The following is a 21459-nucleotide window of genomic DNA, read 5'->3' on the forward strand; positions in this document are numbered from 1 at the left end:
GTCTGGACCAGAGTGGGGCTGAGTGTCCTGGGAGCCAGGGTGGGGCAGGTGGAGCGGGCATCCTTGCCCAGGGAAAGGCCACTTGAAAGAAACAGCTTCCTGCTGCACACTCCAGGGGGATGCTTTGTTTCTGGAGCCAGATGGAGGTTCTGAGCGGTGCCTGCAGCCCCCCAGGGAGCTTGAAAGGGCTTCAGCAGGTGCCTGTTGATTATTCATCCTCATTTGGGCAGCTGGGTAGGGGAGAGAGGGGCACTGACACACAGCTTGTGAGTGCGGGCAGGGTGGGCTTTCCATTAGAGAAGGTCAGAGCTCTAAAGACTTTCAGGAGTATTCTGTATCCATCGTTCTCTGGAGTGTGACTCCCTCCTCAGGATGCTAAATTGGCTTTCTACCCAAAACCATTCACATGGCTCGGAAAGATGGGGGAGATACTGCTTTAAAGCACCATTTAATAGGCTTCCTTTCTGCAGGATTTGCCAGAACTTTTAACAATTTTTTTTTTTTGCGGGGGAGAGGTAATTAGGTTTATGTTTTTTTTTTTTTAATGGAGGTACTGGAGACTGAACCCAAGACCTTGTGCACACCAAACATGGGCTCTACCGCTGAGTGATATCTGCCCCCAGGATTTTAATATGTGATGCGAACTGGGGAAACCTGCAAGACAGAGTTTGCAGGGCCTCTGAACCGCGAGCCTTTTCCCAGGAGCATCTTGCTGGAGTTGGATCCCACCCAGCACACACTTTCAGCCAGCCCCTCCTCTCTGAGTCAGGGAACTGGAAGGGAAGGTCATCAGAACCCGCACGAATGCTCAGGCCCCTTGGTGCCTCTGAGGCTGCTGCGTGTGCCTTCATCTGCGCAGGGGGTCTTCGTGGGCTCAGCCTCCGCCAAGGGAGGACTGGATGCTTCTCCCCTCTGTGGGAGTGGGGTTGCCAGACCCAAGGGCTAGCAGGGCTAGGATGAGAACCAGGAGGACTCTCCTCTCTCAGCAGAGCCCCAGGACCCTGCAGGCAGGGATGCCCAGGGCAGCGCATCTTGTGAGAGTTTTGTTGACATCCTGTAATAGTCTCGGGCTCTTTCCCTCCTTTTTCCCAACCCCTGGTTTAGCTCTATCTGCTCACAGTGTTCTCAGCCGATGACTTTGGGAGAGGATTGGGGTGGGTGGCATGGTGATGGGGTCAGACAGATGCATAGACGTGGATCCCTGGGGAGGGGGCAGCGTCCTTTACCTGCTGCTCCCTCATCTGTAAAGTGGGGCTTAATGTGTCAGGGCGGAGGATGAAAAGAGAGGAGGGAGGGGAGGTGTTCTGCAGTGGGCTGTGCTTGCTGTAGAGGGGGTGGGGGGACCTGGACAGACCTGCCTCTGAGCACCCCCTTTCTCTCTCTGCAGCCATGTGGACACCAAGGAGCTGTGTGGTAGGTGCCCGCTCTGCAGGGACCAAGACTTGGGTGTGGTGTGTTTTGAGGGTAGGGGTGGGACTGGGCAGAAGCAGTGAATGAGGGGCACAGGCAGCATGGTTGGGAGGGCCCGGGGGGAGGGGCACAGTCCTCCCATGACCCTTGACCTTTGCCTTCCCTTCCCCCAGATTACTTTGTGGACCACATGGGGGACTACGAGGACGTCTTGGCCTCCCTGGAGACCTTGAATCACTCTGTCCTGAAGGCCATGGGCTACACCAAGAAGGTCAGTGGGTGTGGTGGCCCCTGGGGGTCCAGGGTCTGAGTGCTGGTTTGGTTCTACATTTCCCCAGAGCATCCTCAGCAAAGGATGCCTGGATTTGTGATGCCAGGTGTTGGGTGAATCTGGCTCTGAGGTGGGCTTTGCCTGGGGCTCCTAGAGGGAGTGAGGTAAACTGTGAAGTGGGTGGAGCGGCTCGACGAATGGCTCTGTCCAGCAGGGTCTGGTTTGGAGTGTGAAGCCCTTTTCCAGAATCAGGCATGGTCCTGGGATGGAGTCTTATAAGGGAGGGGCAGTCACATTGAGCCCTCAGGATCCTTGGACAGGCGTCAGACCTGATGATTTGCGGGGTTATGAGTGAGGAGGGAGAGGGGTGGATGTGAGCATCTGAACTTGACCAGGGATCTAGTGGTATCCGGGGTGAGTGCAGTGTCTGGGCCAGGAGACATGAGCTGGGCAGCAGAACCACTAGGAGTGTTGGGAGGGGGCCGAGTGCTGGAGTCCCTGCATGTCGTGGAGGGAAGCCCTGATGTGGGGGAGGAGCATGGAGGGCTGGGAGATGGGGCCAGTTGCGAGCTGGGCATTGTGGTGCCTTGGCATCGTAGCTCTATGGGCATAAGCACCCGCCCCCAGTTCCATCCCCACGTGTGAGTCTGCATCCTCCCTGGACTGGCGCTTCTGCCGGGACCTGGTTGGGGGTGTTCCTTCTCACGGAGAAAAGGGGCAGCAAACTTCCTAAGGACCTTGGATGGCCAGGACTGAACGCTCACTTCAGTTCTGCTGGTAGCTGACGTCACTCCCCTCCTTTCAGAGCTATGGAAACAGAGGCCGGGAAAGGCGAACCCTGCAGAGTTGTCGCCAGACCCACTTGCAGGTGGAGGTCAGGGAGCTTAGCTGATTGAATCAGTCAGGCCTGGCTGAGCCAGTCACTTCTCTTGCTGAACCTCAGTTTCTCCATCTGTGGAATGGGAGCATTTACCTTCTAGAGTCCTTCTGAGGACTGAATGAAGTAAGGGATCTTAGCACAGAGCCTGGCAAATTTCGGTTTCTGTCCTAGGGTCCTGCTGTTTTGAGTCTTGGTGTTTTAAAGTATATTTTAATAGGATGTGAGATCAGTTCCCTTTCATTGTTCATCCTTGTAGACTATTTGATATTCTGAAGGTATCAAGGTGGGCAGTGGATTTAGAAAGGAGGGCAGAAAGACCCCAAACTCTGACATCCTTGCACAAACAGGGGTGTTGGCCCTAGCTCCATTCTTCATGGGCTGGGTGAGGTGCACCAGATGCCCACATTACAATCCCTGCCTTGAGCCTCAGTTTTCAAATCTGTGAATGGGGCCACTGCCCAGTAATGCTATCTCAGCATTAATAGCCTGCATGCTTGCTTCTTGATCTTTGGTCATAACTAGTCAATTCTCCGTCAAGGAGAAGATTTTAATGCCTACCAATTCAACATAGAGCAGTTTTGGAGATTTTGCTCTTGGAAATCATGCAGCCTTTGGTGCGTTCTTATGGTAGGTTGGTGGTGGTGGTAAGTTGTAAGGGGCATTTCTTACTGTTGAGTGTTTTCTAAGCAATTTTTTTAAAAATTGGGAGGTAATTAGGGTTTTATTCATTTAATTAATTGATTGATTGATTAAATTATTTACTTAATTAAATAGCAGTACTGGGGATTGAACCCAGGACCTCGTGAACACTCTACCAGTGAGCTCTACCCTTCCCCCAACCCAATTTTTTTTTTTTGTAGAAATGCAGCTTGTTGATTATTTCAGAAACTTCTCTTGCATCCACTGATTTTACCTGACTCGTTGGCTTTTGTTGATATGCTGTCGTAATGTAAGTTGCTACCTAGTGATCACCTTCACTTCTGAACGGTGTTCCTGTTTCTCTGACATGTCCTGTCACATGTCCCCCAGATTCGCAAACATTGAAATGGCCCTACGTCAGCCGTCCTTGTTTTGCTGCTGATGTTCAAATGCTTCTGTCTAGTATTTCTTCACTAATTATAATATTAATACCACTGCTTATTTTAGAATCCTCTTCAGCCTGTTGAAAAATATTTTTGCATCCTCTTCGTTCAGTTTTGCCTTCGGGGGTGGTAGTAAATTGTTTCAAATGCTTTTCTGGTATTTTTCAGGGATCATATGATCTTTCATAAGCTATTGATGGGGTGGATTCTATTATTAGATTCTCTCCTATTGAACAGTCAGTCCTTCGCTTCCTGGGATAAACCCTAATTGGCACATTATTCTTTTACCACATTGCTGAATCCTTGTCACTAGCTGAGCGTTTTATCTCCTTCTCCATGAGAAATTGAGATTGGATGATAGTTTGGCAGTGAATTGTAGGCAGCTTTGAATATTTTCTGTGTGTGAATCAGCTTCTCTAACTTAGAATCATTTTTCTATTCAAAAATAGAATGAACCCATTGACTTGGGTTGAGGTACTAAATAGGGGAGGGGGTTATTTTAACAGTGATTTTAAGATCAGTCCTCATTTTAGTTCTTTATTTTTTGGTGTCCATTTTGGTATATTTTTAAATAAGACTGCCATGGATGTGTTCAGTTTTACGATCCATTATGCATAGTATGTTCTTATTATTTTTAAGAAAAAAGAACTGTAAAATACTGTGTGAAGCAAAACAGGCACATAATACAAATTAAGTTCAATAAAATGTGTGCTGTTAGAGCTCAGGTGTTGGTTTAATTTTTATCCTTTTTTGCTACATTTAAAAACCTTGTATTTGACAGAGTTTTGCCTGTTTTAATTAGTTGTTTCTAGTAACCAACCCCTGATACATTTATTTACATTTCCCTTATATTGTATGTTTTTATAGTTTTTATCATTATTATTTCCTACCTCTATTTCCTTGGGTTTATTGTTCCTGCTGTACTTTTTCATATGTGAAATGAAATGCTTAAATTTGGGGGAGTAATTAAGGTTGAACGTTTAGAAATACACCTTTAAATGGTACTTTCACTGCAGCAATTGACTTTAATACATAGTATTTTTTCTCTCACTAGTCTCTAATCGTTTTTTAATGTCCTCACTCATTTCTCATTTCATAGTATTAGGATAAAAGCAAGTAGTTGATAGTAATTTTTAATGTGTTGAGATTTCTTCACTACATATTACGTTATTTATCTTGATCATTATCCTGTGGATACTTGAGAAGATGTAGGTTGTACTCTGTGAACGAAAAATATTGCAAACCATATTAGTAAACAGTGAGTGCTGAAGCCATTAAGTCATCAGTGGCTGCTACACGCACCCCCCCTCCCCCAGTGAAGACAAGCCTGCAACCCGGCCTCTGCTCACAATGGTGCACCCTGAGGGGACTCAGAATAAGAAAGTACGGGGTACTGGCCCTAGATAGCTAGGTGCTTGTCAAAGGAATGAATTCAATGAGCCCAACTGTTTGCTCCCTCCCATACATAGAAAAGCACTAAATTCTTTAGCTTGAGATGCCTGGTTTTCTTTAATTAACAAGTAATCTTTTAATGCTCCAACTGCCTGGTCTTTGTTGTAAAACTCCTGTATATCCTGGCTCCACCCCTACCTCTTCGGAGCAGTGCCTCAGAGCAATCTGAGAGGCTGTCATCCCGCGCTCCGCTCGAAGGGGTTCAAGTCCTCAGAAATGTCCACCAGATAAAACATAGCTCTCAACTTTGATGTTGTGCATTTATTTCAGTTGACAACTTCGAGAATATAAAATCTTAAAATAGCTCTCCTTTCTTTGTTATGAAGTAGATGCTGTTAAAAGACAACTCTGTAAAAAGATACAGTAGAGTCTCTTGTGCAAATATAAGAGGTACACATCAAAGATTTTTGTTAACCCATTAATTTGAGAACCAGTAAGGTGTTAACACAGGCTCAAAGGAAAATTCAAAGAACATATCCCGTGTGTAGGCAACCCGGAGTTCGGAAACGAACAAAATTGGTCACTATCCATAGGGCAACAAGCAGTTGCATTCTACCAGACAAAATTCATATGCATTTCTGTGGATGAGAACTATTTGCTTTACTGTCGTCTTTTTATATGTTAGAATTTTAAAAGTAACTAAAAGAAGGAAAGACCTAGATAAGCCAAGAGTGTACTACACAAGAAACCCGGTGGTCTCTTTTTTGCCCATTTTGAAGACTTTCAGACTTTCCTGACAATGCCATCTACAGCAGATACTTATTCTAATTTATCTGTCCTGTGGGACAGTGGTGAGCTAATTTTTCACACTAAATTATATTTTGTCACTTAATTATATTTCTAATGTTTTCATGTCTGTATATTTAGCCATGTTTGATGCATGTAGACCTTGTTATGTTTTTATTATGTAAATGGCACATACTTAGTATGCAAAATTTAGAAAGAATATAAAGATTTTTAAATCACTGCTATTTCCCACTGTCCCTAACCACTGTTACCATTTTAGTTTATTACCTTTGAGCCTTTTTTTCTCTGTGTATTTAGTATACTTAATATTCTGTACACGAAAGTTCTCTGCTTTTTTTCGCCTAACATTTTAACAAGCACTTTTCGCAGGTTATTAAAGCTGTTTAAAAGCATCAATTTAAATATTTCAATTTACATACTTTTCTCAGTTGTTGGGGATGTTAGATTATTTCCAGGTTGTTGCTATTATCAATAACACTGTAACCTTGGGACATGAATTATCTGTCCACATTTTGCAGTACTTCTTAAGAATAGATGATCAGAAGTGGAGGATTGCTGGGTCAGAGAATATGAGCAGTATACAGCTCTCGACATAAAGCAGAATTGCTTTATAAATTGGTTGTACGCATCTAATCCTCCCAGAGCCATATTTAGAGCAATATCCTCTCCCGTTGCACAAAGATTTAATAATGTCGTGTCCTGGTGATGCATGATGCCTTTTGTCATTTATTCTTACCCTTTTCATCTTATGTAATCCTTTCCTATTTAAATTTTACTTTGATGGTGATATTGCAACTTGTCCCAGTCATTTGATCAAATTTGGTAGCAGAATCTCTGCATAGGCTTTCCTTTGGCAGGTCCTTCGGTGCTGCTTGGCTTTCCTTGTGCCTCCAGGTGGACCTCATTTCATCAAACTTGGGACTGTGCCTTTACACGGGGCAGTTGAGGTGGCTTTTCTTAATTGTTCTTATCTAGCTGGTCTGGCTGCTGTCTTAATCTTACGTGCTTCCCATTTTTTAATGTTCCTTTCTCTTTTTTACCGTTCGTTCATCTGCTTTGTTTAACATTGATTATGATTTCAGAGGTAAACATTGTGGTTTTCATTTCACTAGTGACTTCTAAAACATACATCGTTAAGACTCTTAATCCCATTTTTATACCTAGCTAATAAAAAACACATTCTGTTCCCGAAATTAGAAGAATTTTTGAGATGATTGACCATTTTCCATATTTGGACACTCCTTACTGACTGAACCACTAATAGTTGCACTTTAATCATATTCATGTTTTTATTTCCTGACCTCTAGAACCTTAACTTTTTTGTATGTGTTTTATACTGTATTCATGTTTACAGTTGCCTTCATTTATGACATACGCTGCTGGTTTTCCACTTACAATAGTAAATAAGGTTTGATTTTTGTTTTTTTCTTTAAAAAAATTATTATTAAAGTACAGTCGGTTACAATGTGTCAATTTCAGCGTACAGCACAAAGTCGCAGTTGCATATACATACATGGTGTTCATTTTCATATTATTTTTTCATTAAAGGTTATTATAAGATACTGAACATAGTTCCCTGTGCTATATAGCAGAAACTTTCATTTAATCTATTCTTCTGTAGTTTTATATATATATATAATACATGTGTATATATATGTATATATATATTTTATTGAAGTATATTCAGTGTACAATGTTGTGTCAATTTCTGGTGTGCAGCACAATACTTCAGTCATAGAGGAACATACATGTATTTGTTTTCATATTCTTTTTAAGTATAAGCTTGTAAGGTTTAAGCTTATAAAGTTAATGAGGTCCCATTTGTTTATTTTTACTTTTATTTCTATTGCCTGGGTAGACTGCCCTAGGAGAACATTGCTGAGATTTATGTCAGATAATGTTTTACCTGTGTTTCCTTCTAAGAGGCTTATAGTGTCTTGTCTTATGTTTAAGTCTCTAAGCCATTTTGGGTTTATTTTTGTGTATGGTGTGAGGGCGTATTCCTTTTTTTTAAATATATTTTTATTGAAGGATAGTCAGTTTACAATGTTGTGTCAATTTCTCGTGTGCAGCAGAATGCTTCAGTCATATAGAAACATACATATGTTCATTTTCATATTCTTTTTAAGCATAAGTTACTACAAGATATTGAGCATAGTTCCCTGTGCTATACAGTATAAACTAGTTGTTTATCTGTTTTATATATAGTAGTTAGTATCTGCAAATCTCTAACTCCCAATTTATCCCTTCCCACCCTCTTCCCTCCTGGTAACCATAAATTTGTTTTCTATGTCTGTGAGTCTGTTTCCGTTTTGTAAGTAAGTTTGTTTGTTTTTCGATTCCACGTATAAGAGATATCGTATGGTATTTTTCTTTCTCTCTCTGGCTTACTTCACTTAGAATGACATTCTCCAGGTCCATCCATGTTGCTGCAAATGGCATTATTTGATCATTTCTTATGGCTGAGGAGTATCCCAATATATACATATATCACAATTTCTTTATCCAGTCATCTTTCAGTGGACATTTAGGTTGCTTCCATGTGTCGGCTATTGTAAGTAGTGGTGCTGTGAACATTGGGGTGAATGTATCTTTTCGCATTAGAGTTCCCTCTGGATATATGCCCAGAAGAGGGATTGCTGGATCATATGGTAAGTCTATTTTTAGTCTTTTGGGGAATCTCCATACTGTTTTCCATAATGACTGCACCAAACTACATTCCCACCAGCGGTGTAGGAGGGTTCCCTTTTCTCCACACCCTCTCCAGCATGTATCGTTTGTGGACTTTTGAGTGATGGTCATTCTGACTGTAGAACCTTAATTTTAACTTGAGTGATCACCATGCTTTTTTCTCACAACCTCTCTATGTAAAACTTTTCTTTCTCACATTCAACCCTAGAAGATTTGGGAGGAATTCCTAGGTATTCTTTGCCAGACAAGTGCTCATGTGGTAAACGTCCAGAGGTTTCTAGGTTTCAGAAGATCTCCCTGTTATCCTGAGTATGAGTCACTTGTCCCCATAATGCAAAATTCCTGGATCTGATCCTTTCCCTCTGGAATCTCTGGAGCTGGCTCCTCGACTGAGGCATCGATGGTCATGGAGGACAGAAGAGTAAAAACGGCCTTTTTAACTTGTCTGGTTTTTTTGTTTTTTTTTTTTAAGTTCAGCTAACCAGTCACACTTATCTGGGTGTTTTCTTTTCTTTTTCTTTTTTTATTGAGGTATAGTCAGTTATGTGGGTGTTTTTAACACACTTACTGCAGCTTATTTTTCTGCTTAATGGCTTCTAGTAGCCTTTCTCTTTCTGTTCAGATCTTTTACTGGGTTATGTCTCCTTTTTTGGCCATTTGTTTGTCCAGAGCCCCCTGACCACTGGAATGTGTGTGAATTGAGCTGTCTGCTAGGAAGGGTAATTGATCACCGCAGTGCAGTAGGCCACCAGAAACTGGCATGCGCTCTGCCGGGGCCTGCGTCCAGCATGCTGGCCTGGTGGTTGGCACAGGGTGTCCACCTCCATCCCTCCCATCCTGCGGTGCCCTCCTCTTGGCCTCTCTCCCCACTCACCCCTGCTCCCCTGCTCCCAACCCCTACCTCCATTTTTTGGTCTGTCTCTACTGTGGTTCCCTTGTGCAATTAGTGCTAATTAATTCCCAGTCAGAGTGATGGATGGTTTAATTTTCTTTCCTGGAGAGCCCTGTGTTCCCTTGCCTTGCCACAGACTGGGCAGAATTCCAAGGTGCCGAGCAGGTGGCTCAGATGGGTGGGGTCTTGGCAGAGGAGGCGGGGAGAGCAGCACAGGGTTGGAGGGGCCGGCTCCCAGCACAGGGTCCTTTGATCCTTGTCATTCTGGAGTGACCCCGCTGAGCCAGAGCCTTCTCTCTTCCACTGTAAAGTTTTCTGAAGCCAAAAGAAACCCTGCTGGATCCAGAAACCTTGAGAAATATCTTTGCTGCAGACTGTTGACCAAAGGGGAAATTGTCCCACCCCACAGAGCAAAATTTGTGGAATACCCTGTTCATATCCCGCAGAGTTGTTCTTCATGTGGCCTCTAAGCCTCCCTCTCTTTCCCCCCAGACTCCTCTCTCATCCCCTCCCTCTGGGGACTGAGTCTCAGGCACTTTTTTGGGAAGACAGTTTAATCTTCGGCTGCTTTGGGTTCACTTCTGACGTTTTTCGGCATAGCAGCTTGTAGGCCTGGGGCCCAAAGAATTCACTATGTTTTTAAAGGCAAACTTTTGTTATTCATCTAAGGGGGTATATGGAACATTTAGGGGATACAGGATTCTCTTAAGAGAGATGGGGTATTGCCCAGCCTGGAGTGCAGTGGCTGTTCACAGGCACCATCCCACTGCTGATCAGCATGAGTTTTGACCTGCTCTGTTTCTGACCTGGGCTGATTCACCCCTCCTTAGGCAACCTGGTGGTCCCCTGCTCCTGGGAGGTCACCAAGTTGATGCCGAAGTTAGTATGGGCACACGATAGGCATAGTGTACTCCAGCCCAGCACCCCTAGGTTCAAGTGATCCTCCTGCCTCAGCCTCCCAAGTAGCTGGGACTATAGATATGTGACCCCACGCCCGTCCCAAAAAGGAGGAAGGCAGGAGAAGAAGTTGTGAATTCTTCTTCCCTACTACTTTATCCCTGTCCGCAACATCAGCAACATCCCCACCAGTCACCATCATCACCCCCACCACCATCTTCATCTTCATCTCCATCTCCACTATCATCATCATCATCACCATCATCTCTGTCATCACCATGTCATTACCTTCATCACCATCCTCATTATCACTATCACCACCACCACTGTCTTCACCATCATCATCATATCATCACCACCATTACCACCACCACCATCGTCATCACTGTCATAATCATCACCATCATTATCACTGCCGCCACTACCTTTACCATCATCACCACCGTCATAATCATCACCATCATCATCATCTATCCCCACTGTACCATTACCATCATCACCACCACCACCATCTTCACCATCATCATTATCACAGTGGCTACAGTATACGGAGGATTTGCTCTGTGACAGGCGCAGCACTGAGTATTTTATATACATTTTGTCATTCAGTCCTCACTACAACCTTGTAAGCTAGATACTCCAATGATTCTTGTGCTCCTAGAGGTCACAGAACTCGTATGTGGTGAAGCCAGGACTCACACCTTGGGGTCTGACTCCATAGACCCTGCCTTCATGCAGGAGCCGGGGGTCCCCCTGTCCCCCTGCAAAGCAGAGACACCAACCCCAGGTGTCCCCCCTGCTCTGTACCAGATCCCCACCCATGACCCCTCCCCAACCTCTTTCCCCTGTGCTCCCCTTCTTTTCCCTCCCCAGGTGTATGAAGGCGGGAGCAATGTGGACCAGTTTGTGACACGCTTCCTCCTGAAGGAGACGGCCAGTCAGATCCAGGCACTGCTGAGCTCGGTGGAGAGCGCCGTGGAGGCCATCGAGGAGCAGACCAGCCAGATCCGGTGCGTCCATGCAGTCTTGCTGGTCACTTGGGCCTTGCACATCTTGAGGTGATGTGTGTGCTCTTGGAAGCTGGGCAACCTTGGGGAAGCTGCTGCCCCTCTCTGTGCCTCCACTTCCCCAACTGCTAAATGGGGACGATTATATGCCTGCCTCCTCACATTGTTATGACTAGTTCCTAGACTCTCATCAGTTTTGCCAACTCCCCAACCCCAATTTTGCTCACATTATTGTTTACCTAAAACTCATTTGCAGGTCCTTGAAGCCATGGAAAAGCCCCGGGGTCCCCCCTCTTGGGTGGGGGCACTGTTGAGGCAGGGAGTCTGGGCTCCGGAGACAGACTGTGGGGACCACCAGCCCTCACATTTGCTGTCCCAAGTTGAGACCAACCCTCTTGTGCCTGTTCTTCCCAGCACAGCTGATTGCCCAGAGCGAAGGGGAAATAAGGAAATGGAAATAGACAGGAGCCAGAGCCCAGTATCTGAGCCCTGACTTTCTGCCCAGCCTTGGGTTTCCCGGGCAGAGCCCTGGCTGGGCAGGATGCTGATTGCCTGGGGTAGGCGTTTGTGTGTGTGCTTTTTGATCGGTGCAGGGCTGGTCCCACACAGACACAATTGCCAAGGCTGCTCTATGATGCTGTTCCCAAAATGCATTTGCTCTGAACACGTGCAGCCCAGTCACCTGGGAAATACACAATGCAGATTCCTGGTCGCTGGCCATGCCCGCTGGATCTGGGCCCCTGGGAGCTGAGCCCAGGACTCTGCGTCCGCAATCAGTCTTGTGATTCTGAGGGTCCCTGAGGTTAACAGCCACAGCTCTGGAAGCTGTCGCTTAGATATTCTTCATTTTTTGGTCACTATCTTGATTAAAAACTTGACATTTCTATCCTGCTGCAGAGCAGATAGGACTGGTACCCGATTTCCACGGCTGATTTCCTGCACTTTGCCAATTCTGTCCTGTGTCAGCGGTTACCCCTGCCTGCCCCCTCTTTGGGACCTTACTTTGGGACATGGGTGGCAGGGGTGGGGGCATATCTAGACAGGGAGATGCATCTGCTTCCTGTGCACCCCCACGAGAGGTGCACCTCTCCCGGCTCCCTCCTGCAGTCCCTGGCATCGTGTTTCCCAGCCCTGGGGATGGCGTGATCCAGGCTGGAGTCACTGGTTCAGACCCTACTGGCCTTTGGGAACTCCCGCTGCCCTAAATAACAGTCTGAAGGCCACATTTAATTTGCTGCTGGTTTGATGAGCCACCAGGATTGACGTGTCAGAGACCCCGCCATCCTTTCTCCTCCCACGGGGGCCCGCTGCACAGGGAGCGGCTGCTGGGCTTGCTGGTTCCCAGGAGAGGACTCCCAGAACACAGCAAGGCAGCACTGCCCAAGGCAGAGAGGGGCTGGGACCACTGTGCCCGCGGGAGTGTGATGTGGATACATGTGTCTGTGTGTGTGTGGATGTCTGGTGTATTTTCCAGCATTTTTGCACATAGGGGTTCAGGCATTCACCAAGCATTGCTGAGTCCCTAGTGTGTGCCAGGCACAGTGTCTGATGGGCTGTGTGTGTGTCTCAGGACATGGGGGGCTGTGCACATCAGTGTAGGGGGCGGGCCGTGTAGGGGCAGGAGATGGGGCCAGGCTGAGGTCAGGATCATGTGTGTCTCTGTCCTGTTAGATGCTCGCTCTCCATTGTGTCTTAGAGCTTCCTTGTTTGGAGAGGGGACTTGTCTGACTGCTGCAAACCCAGCCCCCTCCCACCCCCTAGAGCAGCGGAACACTGAATTGGCTCCTGGGGAGGCAGGCCAGGTAGGGGAGGGGCTGCTATGAGCCACAGGGAGCTTGGGGGCCTGGAACTGAACCTCCCGGGAGCAGGGTCTGGGCTCCTAGAATGGGTGTGAGTTCTGATCCTGACCCTGTCCTGCTAGCAGCGGGGCCTCAGCCTGGGCCCCGCGTCCTCCTCTGTGGACCAAGTACATGATGTCCGCTTCACAGCAGTCGGGCTCCGCGGAGTGAGTTCTGTGCACGGTTCAGCCCATCGCCGGTGCTTGATTGTTGTCTAAGCTGCTGCAGTGGCCAGGGCCTCACGGCCTCCCTCGTAATATGTGTTTCCCTACTCTCCCTGCAGACACAACCACAGCAAACCCAGCCACAGCGTGGTGGAGACCTGGTCTGGGAGCCCCACAGCCCCCTACGCCCCCAACCACAAGTTCATGGCTGCAGAGCAAGGGAAGAGCTTTCCACCTGGTGAGAGAGCATGATGGCCCAGGGTGTGGGGCACTGGCTGGGTGTCCTGGAAGGAATTCTCAGAGTGGTCCAGGTGGGGCCTAGACCTCCCACAGGATCTAGGACTGGGGGCAGGGCTTACCCTGGGGAGAGGGGTGGGGTGCTGGCCCTCCTGCTCAGGCCTGGCCCTGCCCCCATCAGCAGCTCTGTCTCTCTCACCCAGCCTCCTCAGACCCCAAGGAGGAGGGCCTGGAGGCCCAGGTCAGCCGACTGGCAGAGCTGATAGGACGGCTGGAGAACAAGGTGAGTGCTGAGCCCCCATCTCCATCCCTCTATCTGCCCTCCACCCTCCCAGCTCCCAGGGACAGAAATTGGAGAGCCTGGGAAGGGACATCCCCCAGGTGGAGCGTGGACTCAAGGCAGACCCCGGGAACATGTCCGAGGTACAGACCCAAGGAGAGGAGCCTGGGGGAGTAAGTCAGCAGGGTCACAGGCACCAAGGGGACAGCGCTCCAAGGAGGCTTGAAGGCGGGGTGGTCTGGGCAGGCAGCAGCATGGTGGGGGGTGAGGGCTGGTGACGTCCCAGGAGAAGTTAGAAGGACTGGCAGCGTGAAGTCTTTTAAACACAGTGTGGCGGGTCCACGAGTGACAGGAAGTGGGACAGCTTTTGCGGAATCATGTTTTCAGAGAACATTTCTGGACTCAGAGAATGGCTGTGTGTTTCTCAGGGCTTCCAGAACCATGTACCATAGGCTGGGGGTTGAAACCCAGGCCTTCATCCTCGCACAGATCAAGCCTAGAAATCTGAAATCAGGATGCTGGACGGCTGGTTTCTTCTGAGGACTCTTTTGTTGGCATGTAGATGGCTGTCTTCTCCTTGTCTGTGTCCTGATCTCTTCTTACAAGTACCTCAGTCATACTGGGTTAGGGCCCAGTCATGTGACTTTATTCTAAATTAATCACCTCTTCAAAGGTCCTATTTCCAAATGTAGTCATATTTTGAGGTACTGGGGATTGGGGCTTCAACGTATGAATTTTGGGGGAACGCAATTGAGGCCATAATAATATTTTTTGGAAGAAAGGAAACAGTTTCACTTAAGGTTTACCAGTGACAGAGTGACAGTGTTTGAATCCTGGCTATACCACTTCACAGCTGTGTGACCTTGGGCCAGTGACTCACCCTCTCTGTACCTCAGAGTCCTCTAACCATAGAGAAAATAATCAGAATGGTACCTCTCACAGGGTTGTTGTGAGGATTGAATAACATAATGTCTTAATAGCTTAGCACAAAGCCTGCTGCATAGTTAGCATTTAATATTGGCAGTGTTTTTTAGCCATTATTATTAGACATTCTGATACCAAAACCTATACACATGCCCACACCATACCCATATACCTCCATTCACCAAGATAACAGGTATCTCTGGGCTGTAGGCTTGCAGTGGTAATTTTACATTTCTCCTACTTTTCTGAATTTTTTACCTTTTGCCAAAGTGCAAAAGAACATGCTTTGATGGGTTTGTGAGTTAGTTCTGAGGAATTCGTGAGGGCAGCGGGCGGGGTCCCCAGGAGAAGGCTGGGGCCGAGACTTGGGAGTCCAGAGGGAGGAGGCCGTGATCCCACCTGCAGGGCTGAGGCCGAGATGGGATCGCTCCCCCTATCCCCCCCACCAACCCCGACGTTAAAGCCAGCTGCTGGGTAGGAGCAGTGGGAAAGGCTAGGCGGGGGACCCTGAGACCCGGTTGTCATAACAACTCTGCGGGCGCCCCCAGAGGGAGGCTCTTTGAAGCTTATTTTTAGTGCCCCAGTCGCCTTAACAACCGTCTGGTTGGAAACCGAGGAGCACCTGGGAGTCCTGGAGGCGGGGCGGAGCCCTCCTCGCTGGCCTCTGATTGGCCCGGGCTGAGAGCAGGACCCAATCCGAGGCTGACTCTGGTCCCCGCCCTGACGGACCAACCTGAGTGCTCCTGGCTCGTCTGGGCCGGGGATGGAGCGCTGGGGCAGCGAGGCAGGGAGAGGGGGGTGTATAGGTAGGTGCCACCATGCCTGCTCCACCCTTCCCTCATCTTTAGCTCATCCTCACCCTCTTTCGGCCCTGCTGGCTGGGAAAAACCTAGGGAACCAGTTGCAGCCCCTGTTCTCCAGGAGCCCACATATATGGTGGTAAAAGGATGGAAACAAATTTGCCTTGGCAGGACCACCTCGGCCACCTACAAAGCGCATTCACACTGTGTCCCCGATAAGTCAGTACCCTCTTCAGGACCGACTGTGGAATGCACCCGGCCCAGTGCAGAAATGATCAGGCCGGGCCCATTGTTCAAACATTGAGAATTAAGATGGGTCCTACACGTCTGCCACTCTTGTTTTCCTTAACACCAGCTGACTGCCTTACACACGTGCTTGTGTAGAGAAGAAAGACATGGGTGTGTGATTGCACCAGGGACAATACTGTCCTGCTTGGCGTCTCCCACCAGCCAGGGACTCTGGAGTCCCTGGAACCTTGGAGGGGAGGGACTGGAGCTCTTTGTTGGCCCTGGGTGCTTCTGTGAAATTGTGGTGATCCTAAAAGCCTCCGTGGCAGAGGTGGCCTCTGTCTTCATCATCTCTTCATGCTTTGTTGTTGCAGACACTTTGGTTTGACCTTCAGCAGCATCTCTCTGATGAAGAAGGCATCAACATGGTGAGGCCCCCTCCCCTGTGGCCCCATCCCTGCCTGAGCAGGGACTCAGAATGCAGGTGGCTTGATGTCCCTGCCACCCCCTACCCTGCCACCTCCACAAGGGGAGATGCAGCCCCTGCACTTGGCCTCCTTCCCCTCCCAGGAGTGTTTGTAGCTCAGTTTGGCCAGGAGCAAAGCTGTCAGCAGGACAGTGACAGAAACAGTCCTGCTGGTCACTCATTTTATTGTGTCTCAGATCTGATGCCTTGCAGGCAGCTCTCAGTCTTTCCAAAGCCCTTTGTCTGTTTTTTAGCATTTGGTTTCATAAGTTTAGTCCATTTTTAGCTAATTTTCACATGTAAAAATGCAAGCGTGTGTCTGTGTGTGGTGGGTGTGGGGGGGGTTGGTTTTATCTTGACCAGATTGTCCTGTCCTGGGGAGACTGAGTCCCAGGCTGTGCCCTTGGGGCTGGGTGGCATCCTGGGGCAGAAGGCTGGCAGGGAGTCTGAAGACAACAGCTCACCCACCCTGTGACATCACAGCATCTGCAGCTGGTCCGCCAGGAGATGGCCGTGTGCCCTGAGCACCTGGGCGAGTTCCTGGGCTCTCTGCGACAGTACTTGCGGCGCACCGCCGGAGCCAGGAACTGCTTCCAGTGAGTGAGCCAAGGGGCGGGCCGGTGGCACGGAGCTCTGCCTGGGGGAGGAGGGACAGGGCAGGACCAGCCTCATCCCTGAAAATAAGTCAGACCTCAGGGAAGCATGTAGCGGGGCGATTCCAAGATTGGGTTCCAGTCCTAGCTTGGGCTTCCCCTTGCTGTGCAAATATGGCCCAGGATGTCATCTCCCTGACTTCAGCTTACTCATCTGCAAAGTGGGACTGCTGATCAGACCCGCTGCCTGTGGTACTCAGAGGTGTCAGTGGAACGACTGCTGTGGTGGGTGTAGGCCAGTGCCTGACTATAGTCAGCGTCCCCCAGTTCTAGTTACCACGGTGTCTGCCCTCCTGGGGCCTCACCCTCTGGTCCCTGCTGCCAAGGCCTGCACTGCTCTGTGGCTTCTCAGCCCTTACCCTTGCTGGAGGTGGTCCATGAGGGCTGTTGGCACCAGCCACCGGACCCTCTCCCTTCCTGTCCCTGGCCCCTCTGTCCGGGCCCAGTGAGCAGCAGCACTAGGCTCTGTCCCTGGTCCCTGCCTGGACTCCTTTCGTCTCCAGTTTGCTTTTTCCTACCTTGGGAGCATGCGGGCCAGGCCCTGGGGGTACAGTGTCAGTCCGGTGGCTGCTCTTGTGGAACATTTATCCTGGGTGGTGGGAGAGGGGAGGGAAATGAAAGATGATTCCCATTGGCAATGGGTGCTTTGGAAGCCAGGGGACAGGGTCCTAGGGGCGAGGGGGCTGTGCGGAGGGGCTGCATGTGCACTGAGCAGCCCCACCTGCAGAATCTGAGGCGGAGGCCTGGCTGGAGGCGACACTGGGGTGGCAGCAGGGGTGGCAGCAAGGGTGCCGTGTTTGAAAAAAATAATCAGCAGCTGATGTGGCTTGACAGAGGGACAGGGGACGGGACGGGGTGGCAGGCAGGCCCAGTCATGTCCGCTCCGCCAGCCCTGCCCATTCCAGGTACCAGGGACCAGGTGGGAGATGCTTCGGCAGGAGAGAGACTCGGTCCTGTCTCCCTTGTGTGAAGAAGGGCTGGGGACTAGAGTACAGACAGGCGGTGGGGGAACGTCACCCGGGGAGGGTACTTGGCCTTGGCACAGCATGGCAGAGCTGGGATCGATTCTGCAATAGAGCTGAGCGGACTTCAGTGGCTGGGGTAAGGGGGCTGCAGAAAGAGGTGACGAGGCAGAATCTGAGATTCTTGGCTTCAGAAACTTGATAGAGAGGGCTGCGTGCACAGCTGGAGACGTCCGGGAAGGTCAGGTAGGTGGAGGAGTCGCATTACATTCCAGGTGCCAGTCGAGATGCCACATACAAGTGGGGAGATCCTGGGAGTGGTGGACATGCAGGTCACCTAAAACCACGGGAGCTACACGCTTACTGTGGGAGAAAAATGCAGGAAAAGGGGGGCTGGGGGAGAGGGGAGGGAGTGGCACGCAGTTGGGTTTTCACCGGAGCACTGAAGGACCGCGTATCCTCTGAACCGCAAGCCTGCCTGCCTGCATCCCCGACCCCGCCCGAGGCCTTTCCCTCCCCCCGCCAAAAAACCAATCAGCGCGTCAGCTGAACAGTCACCATAATTGCTGTCACTGTGCTGCCGCCACCACACTTAGGTGAACCAAATTGCTTGATGACTTTTGTGTACAGAGGGACAGGCCCACAGGCAGTGGGTCCGCCTCTGGGAAGGGCCGCGGCTCCTCCAGTGACTGGGTATCACGCAGCCCTGTTCCCTGTCTGCGGGTAATTTTAGGCTGGAACCTAATGAACTGATGATACCATTTGTGGCCTTGGCTCCCTGCTTCTATCCTGTGCGGCAAAACCCGGAATTGCCCATAATTATACAGCAGACGCCGCCTCTGACAGAGTCTCCTCTTGGAGGGCTGCCTGGGGTTGTGTTCCACGGGGCGTGTGAGGAAGAGGAGGAAGCAGCGGCCAGGTCGGCCGTTAGAGATGTCACCTGGGAGGCCGGCCCTCCCGCTCCCCATGGCGGCCACCTTCTCAGAGGTGCCCCCTGCCCTCGTCCCCAGCCCGAGTCTAGGGGTCCTGTTTAAAACGAGGGAGTGGCCCGCCCCTCACCCAGGTAAGGCAGCAGTGACCCAGGGCTCCTGCTTTCAAGGATTAAAAGAGACCATGATTATGCAGGAGAACGTGGCAGGTGGGAGAAGCTTTGACTTCTGAAGTTAGGTTTTTTCAGGTTTTAGTGAAGAGAAGCCTTTTAAAAAATGACATTTTATTACAGTTCATTCAACAAACAGGTACTGGCCACTCGGCAGGGCCTTCCTTGCTCCAGGTGGTAGAGAGACACTTAAACGGTGAGACTGGACAGCTGGTCATGGAGGCTTCAGGTTCTGATCAGAAAGGCCCTGCGTTACCGAGAGCAGCCTCGGGCTGCCTGTCCTGGCCGCTGCAGCTCCTGCCAGCCTCACTTTTCCAGGGCCTGCAGGTGTCCCATAGCCTGGCTCTGGGGTGCTCTGTGTGCGCTCCAGGGAGGAGCAGGTGGGGGCGCCCAGTCTGTCCGCTGACTCCGGCCTCTCTCTCTGCAGCATTGCAGCCGTGAGGCTGGCGGACGGCTTCACCTTTGTGGTGTACGAGTTCTGGGAGACGGAGGAGGAGTGGAAGAGGTAGGCGTGGGCCGGCCGCAGCAGGGGGCTCAGTGGGGGGATGTGTGGAGGGAGACTACCCTGCCCCCTTTTTCAGGACTTGTCCTTGTTGGGGAGGGTCACAGAGTCCAGGTTCCAGCAGCTTCCACCACCCAGGATGCTGGCCTCTGTCAGCCCCATGTGCCCTCAGTCCAGCTGGAGGCAGCATTTCTCAGTGTGACTCCCTCTTCACACTCAGCTGGGCTCTGAATCCAGGTTTCTGAACAGCCCTGGGAGTTGAGGCCAAGGTTGTTCCTGTTTGTCGCCCAAGGATAAAAATCCAGACTGTTCTCTCATTGAAGGGTTGCTCACTGGGAGGCCAGAAACAGGCTGTTCTCCCCCAAGGCCCCAGCAGTCACCCCGGGCCTTCTTGTCTTCCCACGAGGGCTCTGAGCCCTGGGCTTGGCTGACGAGGGTATCAGCCCCCAGCCCAGGCTGAGCCAGGGTGAGAATCGGACCTGGAGCCGGACCCCTGGGCCTAGAGCTCCCTGGCATCCCCCTGGGTTGCAGGCACCTGCAGAGCCCTGAGTGCAAGGCGTTCCGGCACGTCAAAGTGGACACACTGAGCCAGCCCGAGGCCCTCACCCAGATCTCAGTGCCAGGTAGGTGGGGAGGAGGGCTGGGAACAGGGAGGCCATGGACTCAGGAGAAGTGGTTGAGCTGAGGTCCAAACCTTCCATACTTCATTCTCTTGCCTTTGCTGCCAGGAATTATAAAGTCCACAAGTGAGGTCTCACTGCCGAGGCCAGGCGTGCAGGGAGTGTCCCAGATGCAGGGAGACCACAGGCCTCAGACAAGGCCGGGGCCCTGGGGAGGTGGGCCCCGAGCCCAGCAGGTACTGGGCTTGTGCCAGAGGCCCAGAAATTCCCCCTAAATTCCCCCTAGTCCAGGGAAGTCCCCACCATGGGACCACCCCCCGCCCCATTCATAGCCAGACTGAGGTTACCTCCAGGTAACCTGTGACTCACTGCCAGGGCGACCAGCAGGTGCCTTTGCACCTGTCGAGGGGCCCAGTGCCTTGCTTTGTGCACTGAGCTCCCCCCAGCACCCCTTTCCTTCTTGCAGGCCACCCTGGCACAGAGTTGGCCCCCGATGAATGAGGGATGGGCTTGCAGGAGTCACTCTCCTGTCTTGAGCAGATGGGGGAGCGGTGTCCCCAGGGTGCAGGGCAGGGGAGGGGCTTCCGTTCCCCACGGCCTTCTCCCCCTGACAAGTCTCTCTCCAACCCTTTCGCTAGCTGCTTGGTGCACCCTGGGCCGCGAGTGACCACCTCCCTGAGGCCCCGCAGGTGAGCCTGCCGCCGCCTTCCCTCTTCTGAAGGACGTCCACTCTTTTCTAGAAACTGGTCTACGAGCTGTGTTTTCCACATACTTCCAAATGAGAATGTCTTTTCCCGCTGTCTGAAGCAAAGGAGAAGCCCTGCCCCTGTGGGCAGAGTGGCCTCGGAGCTGCTGGGGCCCTGCTGAAACCAAAGGGCAGTGGTGACAGCGACCGGAGGCTTCCTGGAGGCAGCCCCTGCCCCTCCCCCCTCAAATGGCCACGCATGCTTGGCCCCCCACACCCAACACTGGCCTCAGCAGGACTCACCCTTCTCTCTCCCCTCCTGGTTGCCGTTCCTCTGCCCGTAGGAGCCGAGACCCCGTAGTGAACCTGGGCCTGGGCCGCGCCCGCAGGCGGCAGTAGACCCCCGTAGCCTGTGCCCTGCCCGGCAAAGAGCCGCCTGGGCAGGAACCAATAAAATCCCGCTGGGAACGGCTGCGTGTTGGTCTCCCATTTCCTAGTTGATGACAGCTGGGACAGTGAAGCTCAGGATGCTTGGGGCTCCGTATTAGCCAGGAAATCTGAACCAAGTTATCCCACGCTACGAGGTATGTATTTCAACAAATGCAAAGGTCGGGGGTCTCCCAAACCCCCTGCCTCAGTTCTGTAAGTCACTAGAAGGACTCAGAGCTCAGC

The 21459-nt window shown here is 50.6% G+C and overlaps 1 protein-coding gene across 4 annotated transcripts in view; it reads left to right on the forward strand.

Moving 5' to 3' along the window:
• Positions 1-21259, forward strand: part of NECAB2 (N-terminal EF-hand calcium binding protein 2) — a 29603-nt gene extending 8344 nt beyond the window's left edge. For 3 of the 4 annotated variants that reach the window (XM_006207529.4, XM_072967829.1, XM_015241955.3), the window contains 10 exons: positions 1388-1413; positions 1584-1681; positions 11196-11332; positions 13451-13569; positions 13772-13851; positions 16175-16228; positions 16750-16862; positions 19408-19485; positions 20014-20105; positions 20741-21259. In XM_006207529.4, the coding sequence (XP_006207591.4) occupies positions 1601-1681; positions 11196-11332; positions 13451-13569; positions 13772-13851; positions 16175-16228; positions 16750-16862; positions 19408-19485; positions 20014-20105; positions 20741-20769 (783 nt within the window). In that variant the 5' untranslated portion in view covers positions 1388-1413; positions 1584-1600 and the 3' untranslated portion in view covers positions 20770-21259. The remainder of the gene's footprint in view (positions 1-1387; positions 1414-1583; positions 1682-11195; positions 11333-13450; positions 13570-13771; positions 13852-16174; positions 16229-16749; positions 16863-19407; positions 19486-20013; positions 20106-20740) is intronic. The other variant, XR_012075833.1, reaches the window with a different exon arrangement.
• Positions 21260-21459: the final 200 nt, after the last annotated feature.

This window comes from Vicugna pacos, chromosome 9 (assembly GCF_048564905.1).
Source record: "Vicugna pacos chromosome 9, VicPac4, whole genome shotgun sequence".
In the NCBI taxonomy this organism is placed as follows: domain Eukaryota; kingdom Metazoa; phylum Chordata; class Mammalia; order Artiodactyla; family Camelidae; genus Vicugna; species Vicugna pacos.